This window comes from Ranitomeya variabilis, chromosome 6 (assembly GCF_051348905.1).
Source record: "Ranitomeya variabilis isolate aRanVar5 chromosome 6, aRanVar5.hap1, whole genome shotgun sequence".
Lineage (NCBI taxonomy): Eukaryota > Metazoa > Chordata > Amphibia > Anura > Dendrobatidae > Ranitomeya > Ranitomeya variabilis.
In genome coordinates, this window is record NC_135237.1 from 15867118 (window position 1) to 15890570 (window position 23453).

Below are 23453 nucleotides of genomic sequence, written 5' to 3' on the forward strand. Positions count from 1 at the left end.
TACGTGGTACGTGGCACTGAATACGTGGTACGTGGCACTGAATACGTGGTACTGAAATACGTGATACGTGGCACTGAAATACGTGGCACTGAATACGTGGTACTGAAATACATGATACGTGGCACTGAAATACGTGGCACTAAATACGTGGTACTGAAATACGTGATACGTGGCACTGAAATACGTGGCACTGAAATACGTGGTACGTGGCACTGAAATACGTGGCACTGAATACGTGGTACTGAAATACGTGATACGTGGCACTGAAATACGTGGCACTGAAATACGTGGTACGTGGCACTGAATACGTGGTACGTGGCACTGAAATACGTGGCACTGAATACGTGGTACTGAAATACGTGATACGTGGCACTGAAATACGTGGCACTGAATACGTGGTACTGAAATACGTGGCATTGAAATACGTGGCACTAAAATAAGTGATACGTGGCACTATGACTGTCACAAAAAGGTTCATTAAACGGTTAGGGGTGAGGTTAGGGGTAGAGTTAGGGTTAGGGTTTGGATCCCTTTATCACCTTGATGGTGGTGGGTGGCTTTTCAGTCTGTTTTCTGGGTTTTTTCTATAAAAACGCATGCGTTTTTAACGCAAACAAACGCATGTGCTTAAAAACGCATGCGTTTACATAGACAGCAATGCATTTTTTGCCGCGAAAAAACGCATGCGTTTTTTCGCGGCAAAAAAAACGCGCAAAAAAATACTACAGGTTGCATTTTTGAAAAAGAACGCATGCAGAAAAAAAACGCATGCGTTTGAAAACGCGACCAAACGCGTACAAAAAAAACGCATGCGTTTTCAATGTTAAGTATAGGGGAAAAAAACGCATGCGTTTTTTGTGCAAAAAACGCTGCAGACAAAAACGCAAGTGTGAAACCAGCCTTAGGCTACGTTCACATTTGCGGTCCTCGCCGCAGCGTCGGGCGCCGCAGCGGCGCCGCATGCATCATGCGCCCCTATATTTAACATGGGGGCGCATGGACATGCGGTGCACTTGCGTTTGGCGCCGCATGCGTCCCTGCGGCGCCCGCGTCGGGGCGCAGAGGACGCAGCAAGTTGCATTTTTGCTGCGTCCAAAATCAATGAAAAAAAGGACGCATGCGGCGCAAAACGCAGCGTTGTGCATGCGTTTTGCCGCGTTTTTGTTTGCGTTGTGCGCTGCGGCGCCGACGCTGCGGCGCACAACGCAAATGTGAACGTAGCCTTAGTTCTTCTGGTTACCCCTGTAGATGCTCGGAGGTCATCTTTTGTGTCTTGTGACTTTTCCTCCTGTGGTGATGTGTATTTAGTGCTGGTTCCCCTCGGCCTCAGGTTCCAGGCTCAGTCCTTCCTCTCTTTAATGTGTTTCCAGTTGTTGCCCTCACTATATAACTTCCATTGCAGAAACATGAGGTTTTGTAACATCGGGGACCCCTTTAGGTTTAGTGGATTCATGCACAGGATTCCTGATGGGGAACACAACCAGGAACTTACAGTTTGGAAAACTCTTGTTATTTGGCTGCAGTTTATTTAAAAACAAACAAAAAAGCATGGGCTCTATTCCCATCCCCGGGTCCAGCGCTGAGTCTCCGCTGCTGCTCTCGCTGTGTGGCTGCAGACGATAACGATCAGAGTCTCTGCCTGAGTGGATGCACAATCTGCTCGGAGCCTCTGAGCTCACTGATCGGCTGCAGTGCTGTCGATGTTGCATCAATTCTTCAGAAATCAGCACCCCCGCTGCCTGGCATGGCGGCCGGTGGAGCCCTATGTAAGGGCTGAGCCGTATAGCTCATGTGATCGCAGTGTTATGTATTACTGTGACGCTCGGGGCCGGAGAGCCTGCAGCCAGTACCAGGTTCATGATGCGATTCGGTCTCTGCCCTGAACTCCCAGCGCTCTCTGCTGCATTTCCTCATTGTAGTCTGCTTGCTGTCAGTGAATAGCAATAATCCTCCATACATCTAGAGGCTTACAATCTGTCCTGACCTCACACTTGTTTCCAGCCTAGACAGTCATTTGTGAGCTAACATGGCAGCATCAGAAGATCTTGCTCAGATTGTTTGTGACAATGTATCAGTGAAGATCAAACATATCACTTTTCTCACAGCTAACTATCTAGCGTGAATGCCACTGTAACAGATCCCCCCCTGTGAGCAGCACCTGCTGACATCGGGATGGTGCTTGAGGGACGCTCCCTCTGGACCTGTCGCACGTGGCTCTGCATTATTGATGGCGCGGTGTCCAGTGCTCCCAGGTACACGGCTCCGCTTGTAGATCCCTTCAGATGTCGCTCATCTCCAGGGTGATCGGTGGCAGCATGTAACACCGTGGTGGCGCCTCCTGGCTGCCGGGTTTATACACCGCTCCCATCAGGTCACCATTGAGCTTGGCACAATGTGGCATCACACGGCGGCCGGATCCTGCACTGGCAGAGGTGCTCTCAGCCGGGGTCCCAGGACTAAGCAGTGGCCCCTGGTGCAGTTCACAGATGGACGTTGTGTAATGAGACCACCTTGTGTCTGTGGTTATTTTCTATATTACCACTAGGTGGCGATCATGTCCACACTTTTCTCCATGTATATGAGGCTGGGGCTGTAATGTCTGCCCTCCTCCGAATATATCGCCGCGGCAGGGCATGAAATGATTGCAGCTGCCGAATGTAGGGAGGAAATCCTAGGTGTAGGGCAGGTCTGTCTCGCAATCATTGCTCGCTCTAGATTTCAAGCTGCTTAAAAAAAAAATAAAAAATCAGGAACTCGTACAGGACTGGAAAAAGGTTGCTCCCATCTTGTAAAAGCAGCGCCCCGCCTGCTCTGTGGTTGTGTCTAGTATTACAGCTTAGCCACACTAGCAGGAATAGGTCTAAGCTGTAATTCCCACACAAGCCATGGTCACATGTGGCCCTCCAGGAAGAAATCGGCGATGGGTTTACTAACGCGCGACCACTGGACCCTGGAGGAGACGTGTTCTGTGCAGTGATGGATCGCACCTCTCTATCTGCGTCTGATGGAGGGGTCTGGGTATGGTGATTCCAGGAGGACGTCCCTCCCCCCCGACTGCATTGTGCCCCCTGTACAGATGGTGGAGGGGGATAATGCTATGTGCTGTTATCAGGGGGCTCCTCGGACCCTCAGCTCCAGTGATGGGAAATCTTAATCTTCAGCACAAGATGTGGACAATTGTAGCTTCAGCTTTGTGGGAACAGTTTGGGGAAGACCCTGATCTGCCCCCCATGACGGTGCCCAGTGCACAAGCTCCATACAGACATGGAGGAGAACATGAGCGGCCGCACAAGAGCCCGGACCCCCAACATCAGGGTCTGACCCCACCAATGTCCTTCTGAATGAAGGGGCAAAAATTCCCACAGAAGCCTCCAAAATCTTGTAGAAAATCTTCCCAGAGGAGCGAGAGCCGTTATATCTGCAGAGGACGACTCCATATTATGTCTATGGGTGTAGGATGGGAGGTCAGACTATGGGGGGCACATACTTTTCTCCATATTATGTCTATGGGTGTAGGATGGAGGTCAGACTATGGGGGGCACATACTTTTCTCTGTATTATGTCTATGGGTGTAGGATGGGAGGTCAGACTATGGGGGGCACATACTTTTCTCTATATTATGTCTATGGGTGTAGGATGGGAGGTCAGACTATGGGGGGCACATACTTTTCTCCATATTATGTCTATGGGTGTAGGATGGGAGGTCAGACTATGGGGGGCACATACTTTTCTCTGTATTATGTCTATGGGTGTAGGATGGGAGGTCAGACTATGGGGGGCACATACTTTTCTCTATATTATGTCTATGGGTGTAGGATAGGAGGTCAGACTGTGGGGGGGCACATACTTTTCTCCATATTATGTCTATGGGTGTGAGATGGAGGTCAGACTATGGGGGGCACATACTTTTCTCGATATTATGTCTATGGGTGTAGGATGGAGGTCAGACTATGGGGGGCACATACTTTTCTCTGTATTATGTCTATGGGTGTAGGATGGAGGTCAGACTATGGGGGGCACATACTTTTCTCCATATTATGTCTATGGGTGTAGGATGGGAGGTCAGACTATGGGGGGCACATACTTTTCTCTATATTATGTCTATGGGTGTAGGATGGAGGTCAGACTATGGGGGGCACATACTTTTCTCTATATTATGTCTATGGGTGTAGGATGGAGGTCAGACTATGGGGGGCACATACTTTTCTCGATATTATGTCTATGGGTGTAGGATGGAGGTCAGACTATGGGGGGCACATACTTTTCTCTATATTATGTCTATGGGTGTAGGATGAAGGTCAGACTATGGGGGGCACATACTTTTCTCTGTATTATGTCTATGGGTGTAGGATGGAGGTCAGAAAAGCTCCAGGGGGTGGAGGGGGCACATAGGTTTGTTGTTTTTTTTTTGCCATATAGTGAACGTTTCGCCTATTGATCATTTTACCAGTTCTAGAAGGTGTCGCTGTCTCCACGCATCTGACATTATACAACTGCACTGACCAACAAATCTGCAGTATAAAGCATGAAGGATATACCGATGCCCATAGCATTATTTATTGAACCTCTTATATATGAGTACACCTGGTCTGACCTGGAGTTATAGCCTTCTCCTATATAACATTTAGTACGTGAATAAGAAGCCAAACTCCTCTGCTGCTGGGTCCTGAGGTCCTGTATCGCCCCAGCAATATGATGTTTATTCAGAGCAGGTGAGCAGATCTCCGTCCTGGAAACTTTCCACAGATCCCGGAGTTCTGCACATTCTCAGACCTCTGAGCTGATCGGCTTTTCCAGCGCCAGTGCCAGAACATACAAAACAGGAAAAAGGAGCATAGTGGGAGTTGTCTACCTCAGCTCGGCGGTCTTACCTTGTGTGGCCCCAGTGGGTAACAAGAGCCAGAAACAAACACTGGAATACTGCCCCTATGTACAAGAATATAACTACTATAATACTGCCCCTATGTACAAGAATATAACTACTATAATACTGCCCCTATATACAAGAATATAACTACTATAATACTGCCCCTATGTACAAGAATATAACTACTATAATACTGCCCCTATGTACAAGAATATAAATACTATAATACTGCCCCTATGTACAAGAATATAACTACTATAATACTGCTCCTATATACAAGAATATAACTACTATAATACTGCCCCTATATACAAGAATATAACTACTATAATACTGCCTCCTATGTATAAGAATATAACTACTATAATACTGCCCCTATGTACAAGAATATAACTACTATAATACTGCTCCTATGTACAAGAATATAACTACTATAATACTGCCCCTATGTATAAGGATATAACTACTATAATACTGCTCCTATGTACAAGAATATAACTACTATAATACTGCTCCCTATGTACAGGAATATAACTACTATAATACTGCTCCCTATGTACAAGAATATAACTACTATAATACTGCTCCTATGTACAAGAATATAACTACTATAATACTGCCCTTATGTACAAGAATATAACTACTATAATACTGCCTCCTATGTACAAGAATATAACTACTATAATACTGCTCCTATGTACAAGAATATAACTACTATAATACTGCTCCTATGTACAAGAATATAACTACTATAATACTGCCTCCTATGTACAAGAATATAACTACTATAATACTGCCTCCTGTGTACAAGAATATAACTACTATAATACTGCTCCTATGTACAAGAATATAACACTATAATACTGCCTGTATGTACAAGAATATAACTACTATAATACTGCTCCCTATGTACAAGAATATAACTACTATAATACTGCTCCTATGTACAAGAATATAACTACTATAATACTGCCCTTATGTACAGGTATATAACTATAATGCTGGCTTCTGTCTATCTGTTTGGTTGGTTTGTTATGTGTCCCTGTGTTTGGCCCTAGTCCTCACTATATGTGCAGTGTGTTGTTGGGGGGCGGTTTTCCTTCCTTGCTCTCTGTTTTGAGTTGTGATGTCCATTTGTTCTAGCTTCATTCTATCACTTCCTTGGAATAAACGTGTCACCCGTCAGTTCCTGGGAATTGTCTTTTCGTGCGGCGCCTCCCTTGTTTGGGAGGACTGTGTATAAAAGCGCAGGCTATATTTATCATGCACACAATGGACACCGCTATCCTCCGCCTCTTCATCTGAGGGGTCTCTGCTCTTCAGGTCATGGTACGTCTGCTCGGCTACAGTAGAGCCGCCGCTGGCACTTGTCCTGCAGCAGGCAGTCGTGTCGCTCCTGTGCACACTGGACTATTACTGTGTGACAACTGCTGGTTGCTGTTGCTTTAGAGCGCGTGCAGGTTGTCAGCGAGCATTGATGGAATGTGCAAGGTATAAAGTTATATATAATCTCTAGCTTCATCCTTCGCCGTACTGTAATATTTTCCATGAGGTGCAGAAGTAGCAGAACCTCTGTCTTCTACACATAATCCAGATTCTTCTCATTCACTGACAGCAAGCAGTAAAGGGTGAATAGTTGAAACTACATATATTGGATCTTTGCAGACAAGTATTTGTGTTTAATTTGTCATCTGGTGTAACGACAGACGGTATTGCAGGGTGTTAAGTTTGGCGAGCAAGTGGCTATGTGCTGCATGGTGATGTCCACTGGGGCTTTAATGGAGTAAATGTTTTTTTGACTACCTGTTTACTCATCATAGAGGCCGGGCACATGATTGTTATGGGGCGCTTGGTGGAGATCTACACTGTGAAAAGCTAATCATGAAAACTGACTGTCCTACAAGGTGCTTGCAACCATCAGTAGGGAAGCGCACATACATAGGAATCTGTACAGCGCTCACATTACCTGTCTGTATGTAGTGAGCTCCCCCTAGTGGTGGCTGTATAAATCTGTATGTAGTGAGCTCCCCCTAGTGGTGGCTGTATAAATCTGTATGCGGTGAGCTCCCCCTAGTGGTGGCTGTATAAATCTGTATGTAGTGAGCTCCCCCTAGTGGAGGCTGTATAAATCTGTATGCGGTGAGCTCCCCCTAGTGGTGGCTGTATAATTCTGTATGTAGTGAGCTCCTCCTAGTGGTGGGTCTATAAATCTGTATGTAGTGAGCTCCCTCTAGTGGTGGCTGTATAAATCTGTATGTAGTGAACTCTTTTATTATAAAAATACAAAACTTACAATCAATAAATAGCAAAAATCAAAACCCCAGCAAAAGCCACTGTCCGAGTCCAACATTACCCCCCAGTCCAAAGCAAAGTCCGAGTCCAGCATAACTGCCCCCAGTCAAAACAACCCCGCAAAAGAAAACAAACTGCCGCCTTCTTTCTCAGAGAAGCTTCCTCCATCTTTCCTTCTTATGCTGTTTTCTGTCCTTTACTCGTGTTTTCACTTTTTGATTCCTCCAGATTTCCTCCTCCCCAGGTTACCTCACCCAAGGAGAGAAGAAACATTTTATTAATACACACGCACATACACACTTCATACCAAACCTGACAAAGAAAACTCTGGTCCATCGCCCAAAAAGAAACATCACAGCCACCCGGCTTAAACACATCTATCTAAATCACACACAAAAAAAAAAAAAATGTATTATTTATTTATATATTTTTTTTATTATAATTTTTTTTTTTTTTTTTTACCACAGCAAATACAACTATAAGCAACCTACCACCAAACCTCTCCCTCCCACCACTAACCCCCCCCACCACCACACACACACACACAAAACAAAAATAAGCTCACCGAGTAACTCATAAGCCCCTGCTTACAAGACAGGTGCATTAACCCTGTAAGCCACAGGATCATCACCGTACAATACAATGCTACATAACTCCATATACAACACTTACCCAGAGCCAGGATTGGTGCCTGTAAGCCCTATATCAGTAATTCACTTCTGCAAAACAAAAATCTGATAGTGAAAAGCCCCAGCCCGCCACCGGGAAACCGGAGATGACAGGCTTCTACCCTAACAATCCTTACCCTACCAGCCGTCCCTACCTGTCTAGACATCTGCCCCTATTTATCTACCTACCTTTCCCTGTCTCTCCCTGCCTGACCCTACTACCCTACCTAACTCACCGCGTGCCTACCTAACTGTCCCTGGGCTGTCCCTATCCTGTCCCTAACTATCTACCTGTCCCTACTGAAGCTATCTACCTGTCCCTATCATTTACCTGCTCATCTAAGCCCTAGGTACATTAAATGAGAACCCTCTCCAGAGAAGAGAGGCCCTCGCTGCACCCAGCCTGTCATATTCCAGAGAGCGCACCTTCACCAGGCCACCCAGAATGTTCGTAACAACCTCATCCCTGGGGAGGATTTTCTGCTGAGTTGACACTAAGCATCGTGCGTTCCACGTGTAAAACCTGACGACTGAACTGACTAGAAATAAAGTGCCCCGATCTCGGCCACCCAGGGATCCGAATGCCCCATACGCCCACTCCGCATAGGAAAGGTGTGCCAGCTGAGGCCAGCCTATGGAAGCACCCACCCTGTTGTAGACCCCTGTATTAAAAGGACACTGAAGGAGGAAGTGCTCCATGCTTTCCAACGTGTCGCAACACCCCTCACGGGGACAAACCCCGATCATCGGAGTTCCTACACTTCAGGTTGTCCCTTACATACAGTTTCCCATGGAAGCAGTGCCAAGCCAAGTCCCAAAACTTCAAGGGGACCCGTGTAGAATTCAATAACCTCAGCCCACCCTCCAGATCCCGACTTGGGCAATCTTTGAGCACCAGAGGCTTCTGGAAATGGGTCAACAGGACCCTCCTGTCAAGGAATTTCCTCGACATGGTCCTGATCTCCCACATTCCCAGACCCCACCGGCGGATCACCTTCAGAACCAGGGTAGCGTAAGCCGGGAGATGCCCATGCTGTGTGCGCTGGTCCTTCACTTGCCCTCCTGTCTCCCATTCCTGGAAGAAGGGTCGAAGCCATCCCCTGCAGGAGAATACCCACGGAGGAGCCCTCTCTGACCAGAGGTTGGCGATGTTAGTCTTGACAAAAGTGTTTATTAGAAACACCACTGGGTTGACCATACCCAACCCTCCTAGTCTCCTTGTGTGATATGTGACCTCCCGCTTGACTAGGTTCAGCCTATTTCCCCATAACATCTGGAAAAACAGGCTGTAGACCCGTGTCCAGAGCAGCTCTGGCAACATGCAGACAGTGCCCAGGTATATTAACAAGGGTAGCAAAAAACCCTTAACCAGGCTAACCCTTTCCCTCAGGGTCAAAGACCAACCCTTCCATTGGTCCACCTTCTGGGCGGCGATCTTAAGTCTGCCCTCCCAATTTTGCTGGGGGTAGTCCCCAGGGCCAAATTCGATGCCTAGGATTTTTGCCGATGCCTGGGGCTCTGGAAGAGTGTCCGGGAGACCAAAACTAGGGTCTCCCCCTCCCAGCCAGAGACTCTCACACTTTTCCTGATTAATTCTGGACCCAGAAGCCTCCGAGTAGCGATCAACCTCAGACATGACCCACTCCGCCTCCTCACCCGAGGACACGAAAAGGGAGACGTCATCGGCATACGCTACCACCCTCAGAGTGGCTTCCGGGGCCACCTGGTCCATCCTCACTCCCGCCAACGGCCCACACTCAATCCTTCTTTAAAGGGGATCTATCGCGAACACGTATAACAGCGGGCTCAATGGACAGCCCTGGCGGACCCCAGACCCAACCTCAAAAGGGCGGCCAGACCAACCATTCATGAGCGGGAAAGTCTCTGCCCCCGCGTACAAGATATTTAGCCAATTTACAAACCCCCCAGGCAGACCGTACCTCAGAAGGACGGACCAGAGGTAATCGTGGTTAACCCGATCAAAAGCCTTCGCCTGGTCTCAAGACAGCAAGTACCCCTTCCAGTGACCTGCCCTGCCCTGTTCCACTGCCTCTCGGACACCGAGCACAGCACTAAACGTACTGCGGCCTAAAACAGAGCAGTGTTGGGCCCCCGAAAGGAGCCGGGGTGCAAACTTCACCAGCCGTTTGAACAGCACCTTTGCCAGAACCTTCTGGTCCGTATTGAGAAGCGCTATGGGACGCCAATTCTCAATACGGGACGAGTCCTTACCCTTTGACAGGATAATCAGGGCCGACTGCCTCATTGACCGGGAAAGAGCGCCCGAGGAGAGACACTCGTTAAACACCTCAGTCAAGAGGGGGGGACCAAGGAGTCCCGAAAGGTCTTAAAACTCGGGTGTTAAGCCATCCGGACTTGGCGATTTCTTAGGCCGAAGCCCATCAATGGCCAGTCGCACTTCCTCTTCCCTGATTGGTTCTGTCAAAACGTGAAGCGAGGGGTCATCCCCTGGCTCAGGGATTGCCTCGGCCAGGAAAGCCGACATCACGTTCCGGTCCAGATCCCTCTTCCCCAAGAGGTGTGAGTAGAAAGATCTGATCACCTCCAGGATCCCTGATTTGGATCTGTTCAGGGAACCCGTATCGTCTACCAAACCTGTCACCACCTTACAACTCACTGACATCTTACAGTTTCTGTAGGGGTCAGGCGAGCGTTTCTCCCGAAATCCCTCTCAAGACCAAAGATGTGTGCCTATCGTACTGACACCCCTTGAGTAAAGACTACACTCTGGAGATCTCCTCACGGTCACCTCCAGCCGAGATGAGATGTTCGAGTTTCCTCCTCAGTTCCTGATACAGGCGGTACCTGCTCAGGCTCCTGAGTCTCGAGAGCTGGCAGAAGAAACTCGCAAGCCGATCCTTGAACATCTCCCACCACTCTGACTTATTGCTACAGAGATCCAAAAGCGGTACCTGGCTCTGAAGAAAGTCCTCAAAGGATTGTCTTATCTCTGCTTCTTCCAAGAGGGACGAATTCAGCTTCCATAGTCCCCTTCCCATCCGAGGGGTTTCTGAAACATTCAGAGAAAAAGAAATCAGGCAGTGATCGGAGAACTCCACCTCAACAATGGACACTGCTGAAGAGATGGCTTCCTCCTTTAAAAAAAACCTGTCTATCCTAGACCTACAATTACCTCTATGAAAGGTGAAACCACAGTGACCTGGGGTGTGCCGGATGTGGACATCCACCAGGCGAGCGCCACTAGGTATGCTATTAAGAGTATTACTATCATAAGCCAGCCGGTCAATGGAGCCTCCCCTATCACGAAGCCTTGTGACAGTGTTAAAGTCACCTCCAAAGACCACCTGCCGACTCGTAAAAAGATAGGGCTTAATCTTCAGGAAGAGACATTTACGGTCCCACTTTGACTGCGGACCATAGATGTTAATGAGCCGAAGCTCCTGTCCCCTCATGAAGACGTCTAAGACCAGGCACCTCCCCATTTCTACCTCAATAACTCTCTGGCATTCAACCGATGCAGTCTTAAAAAGGACTGCCACCCCGCTACACGGCTCGGCCGCAAGAGACCAGTACGAAGACCCGCACCTCCACTCGCTCTCCACCTTGCGTATGGCCCCCATATCCGTAAGCCTGGTCTCCTGCAAAAACAAAATTTCAGCCTCAAATCGGGTGAGAAAATCAAAGGCCGCAAATCTAGCCGCATCAGACTTTATACTAGCGACATTAATGGTCGCTATAGTCAACGGGGTGGGTGCCGCCATCATGAGTGATCGAGTTAGATGGCCTTTTTCTTCCCCCCACCCATTTTCCTAGCCCGCTCCTCTCCGGACTATGAAGCCCCCCCTCTTTTCAGAGAGACAGAGGTATCCATCCTTCCCACCTCTTTCTCATCTCCGGACCCAGGGTCGTCCCCACCTCCTGAGGAAAACACACCCCCCGGAGAAGGGACTCCCCCCGCCTCCCAAAGGCCCTCCCGATGTTACCTCCGGAACCTCACCCCCGACTCCCGTCTCAGCAGGATCGTCAAGGGCTTGGAACCGGTTGGAGAGGGGGATCAGAGGGGAGTCGGTGGGACCTTCCTTAGGCACCTTGGTCAGGGTAGAAGATTTTCCACCTTTTTTCTTCTTTTTTTTTTTTTTTTTTTTTTTTTTTTTTTTTACTTTTGGCACTCTTGGTACCCTTGTCATGCCATTTTGGCTGTTCCCCCTCCATCCTCATCAAAACTTTCATATTGAGAGGCATCTGAGAGATCAGCCACTTCCTCATTCTCCATCCGTCTGATCTCCTCATTCACCGCTTCCTCCCTCGGGGCCTCAGTGACATGGGCCGTCACCTCGGAGGAGGGGGCAGCCATTACCCCAGTTTCCCGAGGCTCCTCCTGCCCCCTGCCCTTCTGACGCCTTGCCTGCCTCCGCTGGTAAGAGGGGCCCCTAGCCCTGCCATTCCTCATCGGCCCCTCAGCTCCTCCCCCGCTGCCACCTCCAACCTCTGCAGAAGTTGCACCGCCAGGAACTTCCTCGCGGCTCCCCTCCGCCCGGCCGGCCATGGCATTAGAGAAGGAACGAGGGCAGCGGCTGAACGGGTGACCTAGATCACCACACAGGTGACACCGAATGACACCACAGGATGCGGCGAGGTGACCCACCTCGCCACACAAGGCACATTTCTGCACCTTGCAGCCTGCGCTAAAGTGGCGAGGGTCACCGCACCTGTGGCATACCTTCGGCTGCCCCTGGTAGAAGACAAGAATCCGATCCCTTCCCAGGAAAGCCGAGGAAGGGATGTGGGTGACAGTGCCACCTGAACGCTTCAACTTTACCATGAAGGTCCAGCCTCCTGACCAGATACCAAAATCGTCCCGGTTCTTCTTAGGGACGTCCACAACCTCGCCGTAGCGGCTCAACCAGGTCATTATGTCAACGCCAGAAAGAGACTCATTACATGTTAAAATGGTCATTTTCTTCGGCCCACTTTGGCGAGAAATTGCTTCCACGGCGAACCCTCGCCAGCCGGGCTCCTCTTTTACCAGCTCATAATTCGACCAAAAGAGCTCCAAGCCCTCCGGCCGAACAAAGCTGATATCAAAGGTGGAGGTCCCAAAAGGATGTATCAGAGCAAAGATGTCAATAGCCCTGAAGTCCATCTTCATGAGGAGCTTCACCACATTTGTCCTGGATGGACACGCCTCATCGCCCCTCCAGCGAAGACGAACCACATTTCTCCTGGAGACCCCCTGCCCGGCTGTCGGGAGGGACCACACGGTCTCCCCCCCCTTTTCTCTTGGAAGGCAGCTAGACCAAACTTATCTAGCCAGTAGGACAACGCCACCTCTCTTCCCTCTACATTGATCGTCCGCTCCCCTTTTTTGAGGGCCTCCAGGAAACGGCGGCGAAAAGCCTCATTCCCTGGGTCCGGAGATGAGGAAGACCCCTGTGGAACCCCAGCGGCAGCAGCCGCATAACTAATGGCGGCTGCAGGTGAGGGGGACGATGGACCAGCCCCTATATTCCCTGAACCCTCAACCTCACAGTCAACCATCTCCACCTCACTTACCTCAGCCTCACCATTTTCACTGGTAGAAATCACCGCACTGGCACCATTCACACCAACCATACCTCCAGCAGAAACCACCCCTGACCCGTCACCATTATCACAGACACTATTCACACCACTTGCACCACTTCCATTCTTATTTACATTTTTGTTTGTATTTTTTTTCTGCTTTCTGCTGGGGTTGTTGCTATTTGCAGTGCAGCTGCCCCTTTAAGATCCATACTGCAGGGTTTGATTACCACACCCTGCTTTCAGCAGAGCATGTGCTGGCAGCTGCAGACTGTTGCTCCAGCCTCTCCTGCAGACCATCTCCACGCTCCTGTGTGCACTTCACCGCCGGGTCCCCCACAGATACAGGTGACACACATGCAGAGGACCCCGGCGGTGCGACCCCCTCCGGCGAGGGTGCGATCCGGGCCGGCATTACCGCAGCCATTACAGCTGCACCCGAGATGATAACCGGTGCCGGGGTCCCGGACTTTGACCCAGCATCTGATCTGCATGTGGGGGACCCCGACACCACAGCACACGCCGCCGATGATGCGGCCCCGGCTGACAGCGCACCGCCAACACTGCGGGGAGCCGTGACCACCGGCAAGGTACCCACAGCCTCCACCCCCCGAGCGTCAGTGGGTGCAGCAGGCACCAGGCCGTCCCCCGTTTCCACAGAGGATCGGGCCTGGACACCTCCACAGATCTTATTACTGCCCGCCACAGGGCCGCACTCCAGACCATGCACACTGTCCGGCTCTGCAGCCGCATGCCCACTCTCGCCCCCTCTGCTACCGCCAGCAGAGACGGCGACCTGCGCCATATGACTTGTACTCTCCCCGCTCCCTCGCACCGGACCCACTGCAGGTCCCGGGCCGGGGTGGGTAGCGGGCTCCACACAGCGGGACCGGGGGGTCCCAGGAAGGGGGACAAACACCAACCTCTCCTCCGATGTTTTCTTCCTTTTTTTTGCTTTTCTTTTTCCCCCTCCTGGTTGCCTCGTCCCCGCAGACCTCATCCCCAAACTTCAGGTGGGCATAATTTACTGGGGACTCTAGCTGACGGATCTGCTGCAAGACGAGGCAACCCCCACTACTGCTGTTATCTCTGCTGCTATCATCCGCATCACCCCCATCATCCTCTGAAATGCTATTGTCTGATGGGAGTGGGACCTGCACTGGATCTATCCCGCTGTGTGTGGCCTGGAGATCACTTACCAAGCCCCCAGGTGGGTACGGTGCCTCCTCCATCTCCTCATGGTCCACCTCCTCCACCTGGGTCGGACGCCGAGACCCCTCTGGCTCCTTTGCAACAGCCATGTTGTGGAATCGGTCCTCATTTTCCAGCTTTTCCCGGAAGGGCCCGCTGTTATCCAATATAGCCGCTCTCCGGGCTTCCATGCCCTCAGTGCAGATCCCCAGGCTGGATATCCTGGCTGTTAGGGCAGACTTCTCTGTGCGGGAGGCTCTGCTTGCAGCTTGCCTCACCTCCTTCAGCTCCTCCCGGAGCCTCCTCAGGGTCTTCCCAGCCTCCTCATACTCGCTGAGGTACGCATGGACGCGGGAGCCATAGCTGGTAACCGGCTCCCGTGCGGCCCTAGTGCCCCAATCCTTCGGCACCGCTGCCGCTGCACCTCTGCGAGTGCTCCGCTCACCTCCGGAAGGAGACACCGCAGTGGCCCTTGCCTCAGCGGCTTTGCAGCCCTCCTGGGTCTTCCTGGGCGGCTCCATGTTTTGGGCCTTGCCAGATCTGGTGACCCTCTTTGCCGGTAGCAATGAGCTTCCACCCCTCGCCGGCTTAGACTGAGGGGTGGGAGACGGGGACTCAGCCCCACAGTCCATCCACTACACCCCTCTCTTTCCTGGGTCACAGAGGGGGGGAATTACTGGGTGGAAAAAAACTGGTGACTCTCCTGGAGCAAACAGAGCAGCACCTTCCTCCACAGACTACAGGCTCCTAGTGGTGGCTGTATAATCTGTATGTAGTGAGCTCCCCCTAGTGGTGACTATACATCCGTATGCAGTGAGCTCCCCCTAGTGGTGACTGTATAAATCTGTATGTAGTGAGCTCTCCCTAGTGATGGCTGTATAAATCTGTATGTAGTGATCTCCCCATATTTGTGGCTGTATAAATCTGTATGCAGTGAGCTTCTCCTAGTGGTGGCTGTATAAATCTGTATGTAGTGAACTCCATCTAATGGTGGCTGTATAAATCTGTATGTAGTGAGCTCCATCTAATGGTGGCTGTATAAATCTGTATATAGTGAGCTCCCCCTAGTGGTGGCTGTATAAATCTGTATGTAGTGAGCTCCATCTAATGGTGGCTGTATAAATCTGTATGTAGTGACCTCCCTCTAGTGGTGGCTGTATAAATCTGTATATAGTGAGCTCCCCCTAGTGGTGGCTGTATAAATCTGTATGTAGTGAGCTCCATCTAATGGTGGCTGTATAAATCTGTATATAGTGAGCTCCCCCTAGTGGTGGCTGTATAAATCTGTATGCAGTGAGCTCCCCCAGTGGTGGCTGTATAAATCTGTATGCAGTGAGCTCCCCCTAGTGGTGGCTGTATAAATCTGTATGCAGTGACCTCCCCCAGTGGTGGCTGTATAAATCTGTATGCAGTGACCTCCCCCAGTGGTGGCTGTATAAATCTGTATGTAGTGAGCTCCTCCTAGTGGTGGCTGTATAAATCTGTATGTAGTGAGCTCCCTCTAGTGGTGTCAGACTGCTGGAATGATGTTATTTATCAGGTTGAACAAGGCAGGTATGATAATGTTTATTTTGTACTGGATTTGCACAGGATTATGTGTAGTGGGGCCCCTGCAGAATATGGAGCCCTGTGATGGACTTTTTTCTGTTGTGCCACCTTGCACAGATTAACAATTGATGCTTCACCAATATATTACATCTGATGCAGTCGCTGGTAACGAGGCCTCACCTTGCCCCTTGCTTCATGTCACTTTCTGACTTCCCCCGATCCCGGCCGTCTGTTATTCCGCCAGATTCAGCATTGCGCTGTATGGCAGGAAGTTGTGGTCCCTTCTTCTTCCTGTTTAGTGAGTGGCGTGTGAAGTGTACAAACAGTGTAAGTGTTGGGACCGGCGTGAGATTTCAGGCAGACTTGTTCACACCTTTTAAAGGCCAGGCCTTGTGTGCAGATGGATGGAGAGGTAGGTGAAAGGGGTCTGGGAAGGGTGCCACTCACATATCGTAGCATCATTACTGATCATTGGATGCTTCGTCACTATCTACAGGTGCTGTTTTAAAGCCATACTTTGTTCATCCTGAGCTGCTGGTTCATGAACAAAAGTGCAGTGAAGACCTGCACAAGATCTCACCCAGAAATTAGCTGTATCTGCTGACATCTGAGGTGCAGGGTGTTGCACCAATGTGCATCCTCCTCTGTGTAGACGCGCAGTTCCCATTTCATCAGCAGATGAACCCCGGCCGGTGGGTGATATGGGCAGACATTGTGGGGAAGTCTCGTCTGCAGATGAACCCCGGTTGGAGGGTGCTGCAGGCAGACATTGTGGAGAAGTCTCGTCTGCAGATGAACCCCAGCCGGTGGGTGATGTGGGCAGACATTGTGGAGAAGTCTCGTCTGCAGATGAACCCCAGCCGGTGGGTGATGTGGGCAGACATTGTGGAGAAGTCTCGTCTGCAGATGAACCCCAGCCGGTGGGTGATGTGGGCAGACATTGTGGAGAAATCTCATCTGCAGATGAACCTCGGCCTGTGGGTGATGTGGGCAGACATTGTGGGGAAGTCTCGTCTGCAGATGAACCTCGGCCTCTGGGTGCTGCAGGCAGACATTGTGGAGAAGTCTCGTCTTCAGATGAACCTCGCCCGGTGGGTGATGTGGGCAGACATTGTGGAGAAGTCTCGTCTGCAGATGAACCTCTGTTGAATGGGTGATGCGGGCAGACATTGTGGAGAAGTCTCGTCTTCAGATGAACCTTGGTCGGTGGGTGATGTGGGCAGACATTGTGGAGAAGTCTCGTCTGCAGATGAACCTCAGCCGGTGGGTGATGTGGGCAGACATTGTGGAGAAGTCTCGTCTGCAGATGAACCTCAGCCGGTGGGTGATACAGGCAGACATTGTGGAGAAGTCTCGTCTGCAGATGAACCACAGCCGGTGGGTGCTGCAGGCAGACATTGTGGAGAAGTCTCGTCTGCAGATGAACCTCAGCCGGTGGGTGATGTGGGCAGACATTGTGGAGAAGTCTCGTCTTCAGATGAACCTTGGTCGGTGGGTGATGTGGGCAGACATTGTGGAGAAGTCTCGTCTGCAGATGAACCTCAGCCGGTGGGTGATACAGGCAGACATTGTGGAGAAGTCTCGTCTGCAGATGAACCACAGCCGGTGGGTGCTGCAGGCAGACATTGTGGAGAAGTCTCGTCTGCAGATGAACCTCAGCCGGTGGGTGATGTGGGCAGACATTGTGGAGAAGTCTCGTCTTCAGATGAACCTTGGTCGGTGGGTGATGTGGGCAGACATTGTGGAGAAGTCTCGTCTGCAGATGAACCTCGGCCGGTGGGTGATGTGGGCAGACATTGTGGGGAAGTCTCGTCTGCAGATGAACCTCAGCCGGTGGGTGATACAGGCAGACATTGTGGAGAAGTCTCGTCTGCAGATGAACCTCGGCCAGTGGGTGATGTGGGCAGACATTGTGGAGAAGTCTCGTCTGCAGATGAACCTTGGTCGGTGGGTGATACAGGCAGACATTGTGGAGAAGTCTCGTCTGCAGATGAACCTCGGCCAGTGGGTGATGTGGGCAGACATTGTGGAGAAGTCTCGTCTGCAGATGAACCTCTGTTGAATGGGTGATGCGGGCAGACATTGTGGAGAAGTCTCGTCTTCAGATGAACCTTGGTCGGTGGGTGATGTGGGCAGACATTGTGGAGAAGTCTCGTCTGCAGATGAACCTCAGCCGGTGGGTGATGTGGGCAGACATTGTGGAGAAGTCTCGTCTGCAGATGAACCTCAGCCGGTGGGTGATACAGGCAGACATTGTGGAGAAGTCTCGTCTGCAGATGAACCACAGCCGGTGGGTGCTGCAGGCAGACATTGTGGAGAAGTCTCGTCTGCAGATGAACCTCAGCCGGTGGGTGATGTGGGCAGACATTGTGGAGAAGTCTCGTCTTCAGATGAACCTTGGTCGGTGGGTGATGTGGGCAGACATTGTGGAGAAGTCTCGTCTGCAGATGAACCTCAGCCGGTGGGTGATACAGGCAGACATTGTGGAGAAGTCTCGTCTGCAGATGAACCACAGCCGGTGGGTGCTGCAGGCAGACATTGTGGAGAAGTCTCGTCTGCAGATGAACCTCAGCCGGTGGGTGATGTGGGCAGACATTGTGGAGAAGTCTCGTCTTCAGATGAACCTTGGTCGGTGGGTGATGTGGGCAGACATTGTGGAGAAGTCTCGTCTGCAGATGAACCTCGGCCGGTGGGTGATGTGGGCAGACATTGTGGGGAAGTCTCGTCTGCAGATGAACCTCAGCCGGTGGGTGATACAGGCAGACATTGTGGAGAAGTCTCGTCTGCAGATGAACCTCGGCCAGTGGGTGATGTGGGCAGACATTGTGGAGAAGTCTCGTCTGCAGATGAACCTTGGTCGGTGGGTGATACAGGCAGACATTGTGGAGAAGTCTCGTCTGCAGATGAACCTCGGCCAGTGGGTGATGTGGGCAGACATTGTGGAGAAGTCTCGTCTGCAGATGAACCTCTGTTGAATGGGTGATGCGGGCAGACATTGTGGAGAAGTCTCGTCTTCAGATGAACCTTGGTCGGTGGGTGATGTGGGCAGACATTGTGGAGAAGTCTCGTCTGCAGATGAACCTTGGTCAGTGGGTGATGTGGGCAGACATTGTGGAGAAGTCTCGTCTGCAGATGAACCTCTGTTGGAGGGTGATGTGGGCAGACATTGTGGAGAAGTCTCGTCTGCAGATGAACCTTGGTCGGTGGGTGATGTGGGCAGACATTGTGGAGAAGTCTCGTCTGCAGATGAACCTCTGTTGGAGGGTGATGTGGGCAGACATTGTGGAGAAGTCTCGTCTGCAGATGAACCTTGGTCGGTGGGTGATGTGGGCAGACATTGTGGAGAAGTCTCGTCTGCAGATGAACCTTGGTCAGTGGGTGATGTGGGCAGACATTGTGGAGAAGTCTCGTCTGCAGATGAACCTTGGTCAGTGGGTGATGTGGGCAGACATTGTGGGGAAGTCTCGTCTGCAGATGAACCTCTGTTGAATGGGTGATGTGGGCAGACATTGTGGAGAAGTCTCGTCTGCAGATGAACCTCGGCCGGTGGGTGATGTGGGCAGACATTGTGGAGAAGTCTTATCTGCACATAGAACATGAAATTACAGGGATCTTCTCCATTTCCAAAAAATCTTTATTCTTCCCCAGGACTTGCTTTCCTTAGGCTGTAGTAATAAGATTTTTCCGTCTTGGTTAATGAGACCCCCGTCTCGCCTTCTCTCCCAGCAGCCTGGAATTGTGTCTCCATTTAAACGGGTGTTCCTGAAGGGGGAGAAGGGCCGAGACAAGAAGGCTCAGGAGAAGGTGACGGAGCGGAGACCTCTACACACTGCGTCAGTGTCTCCGGCGGAGCACCGCGTGGAGCCAGACGTGCTGCTTAATGACTACATAGAGAAAGAAGTCAAGGTGAGAGGAGTGTGTGACCGGTCGTAGACTCCTGGCAAATTGTCTGCTCAGGGTGGAGTCTTGTGCTACTATCAGGGGAACGTGAAAATGGCGATTGGGCGCCATATTGGCGCTAAGGTGTGGTGCACAAGGTTAATAGCTGAAGTGTCTCCAGTATTTAGGGCAGCTGACCTCCATCCCCGGATACCTCAATCCTTCCAGCCGGACAGAAATTTTGCAGCTTCTTGACAGTGCGAAGGTGAGTGTTGAGCCGATGCGTGTGTCTGTATAGGTCACATTTTCAGTACTTGTCAGGTCCCTGTTTTGGGGGCACAGTTAGGATCAGTGACTGCAGCTTAGATGCATTGTCTGTTGTAGATTGGGATCATCACAACCTCTGTCGAGGCAGGAGGCTAGTTTCTAACTACTGTCCTGTTTTTAATCCATGCTTTACACTGCCACTCTGATTCTCAGCTGCTATGTATCAGTACATTTCAGCAGGATGTCCATAAGAGATGATTTGTTACAGTAAGATTATAAACCGCAGGACTCTGCAACACTGGTCTCAGTTCTGCTATTCTGCCAGCAGAGGGCGCAGGATGATTTAGGCTGCAGCACTGTTTGTACGCCGTGCATTGTGGGACATGTAGTTCACCAGTCTCTAGGGCATAATTTCCTCCCAGTAGCCATACTCATTTTCTGTATGTTTTTGCTGTGTAGCGACTACACCAGCTCCCCGCACAGCTCACCCAGGAGCACGACGCAGTCATTAGCCTATCCGCCTATAACGTTAAGGTGGTCTGGAGAGACGGAGAGGACATCATCCTGCGGGTGCCCATCCATGACATCGCCGCCGTCTCCTACATCCGAGATGACTGCCTGCACCTGGTGCTTCTCAAGACGGGTACGCTGCAAGATGGCGCCATCCATGTCCCGTGAGATCCCGGCATCGGAGAATCCATAATGTCTAACTATAAAAGGGTCTTCTCTTTGTGATCCGTAGCCCAGGACCCCGGGATTTCTCCCACCCAGAGCCTGTCTGCTGAGAGCGGGAAAGTGTTAACATCGGGGTCGCCGTCAGAGTGCGGGACGGGCCCCGTGGAGTCGTGTTGTCTGGTCATCCTGGCCACAGAAAATAAGGTGAGGACCTCTGCCGCCATGGCCCCCCGCTCTGCCGCCGGGGCCCCCGCTCTGCCGCCAGGGCCCCCGCTCTCCCATCTACAGAAGTGTCCTTTACATTCACTCCTTCCATCAGGCGGCTGCCGAGGAACTGTGCTCCCTGCTCGGCCAAGTCTTCCAGATCGTGTACACCGAATCCACCATCGACTTCCTGGACAGGGCCATATTCGATGGAGCGTCCACCCCGACCCGTCATTTGTCCCTACACAGTGGTGAGTAAGGAAACGAGCAAAACACAGCCGTAGGGGTTATGTCTGCTGGCAGTCAGTGAATGAAAACTTCTTGTGTAAATTTAGACATTGCAAAAGGTCCCCAGCCATGGGCTGTTGGGTGACTGTAGGGGCATGCTGGGAGCTGTAGTGTCGCAGCGTGCTGATCCCTGCATGTCAGCTGTATTCTGTATGTTTCGCTTTACAAGAATTTCCTTATTCACTGACAGCAAGCAGAACTCTTCTACGTAAGAAGGAACTGACCAAGTTTAATAGAAAGTTGTGGTAAAACTCCGGGTCGGTGTCACAACTTGTGGAGAAGTTGTCATGTTGACCCCTTACTCCGGGGTGGGCACACCATGGTATTTGGGGGCTATAATTCAACGCCAATGTGTTTCTTTCAGACGATTCTTCAAACAAGGTGGAGGTGAAGGACGCCTACGACCTGGAGGCCGGAGCCTTGTAAGTCTTTACAGCAGGGTAAGAGGGCGCCCCCATGCCACCCGCGACCAGATCCGCAGTGAATGGGGCTCATGGCGGGAGGAAAGTCACGGTTTATAAGCCATGATGAAGCGTGTGGTGGTATATCCGTATTACTAGTGGTGGTCTCCAGCCTGCGGGGCTCCAGCTGCTGCAAAACTATAACTCCCACGCTGTCAGGGCATGCTGGGAGATGTAGTGTTGCAGCAGCTGAAGACTCTGACCGCTTGTCCATTAACCCTGTCACCACCGAATGGTCATTGTGTTTCCTGACAGCTCCTTAGAGGATTCGCCTGACACTGAAGGAAACTCTCCCCCTCACAACAAGACGGCCAGCGAGAGTGAGCTGAGCGCCACGGCGGCGGAGTTACTGCACGACTACATGATGACGGTAAAGAGGTGGTCATCGATGTACAGAATATGTGGACCATGCAGCTGCAGTCAGATGTGGCCCTTGATTCGTGGTATAAACTATTCATCTCTTAACTGAGAAAGCTGGGTGCCTACCAATATGGCCACCGTTACTCCTTGTATGCAGGTTGTCACCCAGCTTGCTATGGTTTCTGAATGGAATATTTGCTCAGACAAGTGTTGGACCCCATCCCCTGCTCAGTTCCCATTGCATAAGTATTCAGACCTGGGTGATAACCAGTATGCTCGCCGTTAGTGCAGCCACAGCGGTTTGCTCATGGTTTTGTATTGCTGCATATGAGCACAGAAATGCCACCCTGCACCCCAGGAAAGCTGGGTATGGCCATGGGTTGGCACCCAGCTTTCCCAGGTCATCCCTATGTAAAAGCGATTTTAGCCATCTCCTGTGGAGGTTGTCGCCAAGCCTCTGACAACCCTTGTGGGGGCTGTAGTGAGTGTCTTATCAGTTGTCACATGGTTTTTCAAGGCTCCTTAGTGTACGCAGTGATACTTCCCCATATAGTGTGGCGAGCTGGATACCGTCCTGAGTGGGAACAAAAATGGTGGCCTGGACACCAAAAGCTTTTCCAGGAACAGATGAGTCGGTGACTCTATCTTAGTTGGGCGGCTGCTTTTTGTTTCTCGCCATCTCGCTGATTTCCTGCTTGATTTCTATTTTCAGCTGAGAACGAAGCTTTCATCGCAGGAGATCCAGCAGTTTGCCATGCTCCTCCACGAGTACCGGAACGGCGCCTCCATCCACGAGTTCTGCATCAACCTCCGGCAGCTGTACGGGGACAGCAGGAAGTTTCTACTGCTCGGTAAGGGGAGCGGTGTAAGCTGTGCCTGACAGTGGTGAGGAAACCAGTAAGCCTAATGTGTCAGTGCAGCTAACAACCCGCAGGGTTATTGGGGTAGACTTTTTTTTTTTTTCACTGAGGATCCATCAACAGAATGTGACTTAGCAGTAGTCTGAGGCCGGGTGCCCACGATCCGGAACTAGCAGCAGTTTGGACGCAGCACCATGTGATCGCTGCCGTCTGCTGAACGCAGGTGACTCCTCTGTGATCACTGAACCGTGCGGATTCACCGCGCCCAATACATTGTATTGATGTAATTTCTGTTGCGGGGACTCACATCTCCACAAGAGAAATTGACATGCTGCAGTCTTGAAAGACG

General features: G+C 51.0%; 2 protein-coding genes across 7 annotated transcripts in view; one reads left to right on the top strand and one right to left on the bottom strand.

The window, feature by feature from the left end:
• Positions 1 to 23453, top strand: part of CCM2 (CCM2 scaffold protein) — a 30561-nt gene that overhangs the window by 4317 nt on the left and 2791 nt on the right. For 3 of the 6 annotated variants that reach the window (XR_013216670.1, XR_013216671.1, XM_077267902.1), the window contains exons 3-10: positions 19837 to 20016; positions 20171 to 20254; positions 20716 to 20899; positions 20999 to 21135; positions 21251 to 21386; positions 21788 to 21845; positions 22140 to 22254; positions 22957 to 23095. Coding sequence is in view for 2 of the 6 variants with exons in the window: in XM_077267902.1 (XP_077124017.1) it covers positions 19837 to 20016; positions 20171 to 20254; positions 20716 to 20899; positions 20999 to 21135; positions 21251 to 21386; positions 21788 to 21845; positions 22140 to 22254; positions 22957 to 23095 (1033 nt within the window). In the remaining 4 variants the exon portion in view is untranslated. The remainder of the gene's footprint in view (positions 1 to 19836; positions 20017 to 20170; positions 20255 to 20715; positions 20900 to 20998; positions 21136 to 21250; positions 21387 to 21787; positions 21846 to 22139; positions 22255 to 22956; positions 23096 to 23453) is intronic. The other 3 variants (XR_013216672.1, XR_013216673.1, XM_077267904.1) reach the window with 1 other exon arrangement.
• LOC143783361 (uncharacterized) lies at positions 10781 to 15142 on the bottom strand. Its single transcript, XM_077271769.1, has 2 exons — positions 14571 to 15142; positions 10781 to 10858 (listed from the first exon to the last, which is right to left on the bottom strand). Exons 1-2 carry the CDS (start codon positions 15081 to 15083, stop codon positions 10823 to 10825), a joined length of 549 nt encoding a protein of 182 aa, XP_077127884.1. The 5' UTR covers positions 15084 to 15142; the 3' UTR covers positions 10781 to 10822.

What these genes read in the sequence shown, in the direction of transcription:
- LOC143783361 (XM_077271769.1), bottom strand. Translation starts at nt 15,083, where the DNA reads ATGGAGCCGCCCAGGAAGACCCAGGAGGGCTGCAAAGCCGCTGAGGCA. An exon ending in CGTACCCACCTGGGGGCTTG is followed by an intron (nt 10,859 to 14,570) that starts GTAAGTGATCTC and finishes TGAATGTTTCAG; the next exon opens with AAACCCCTCGGATGGGAAGG.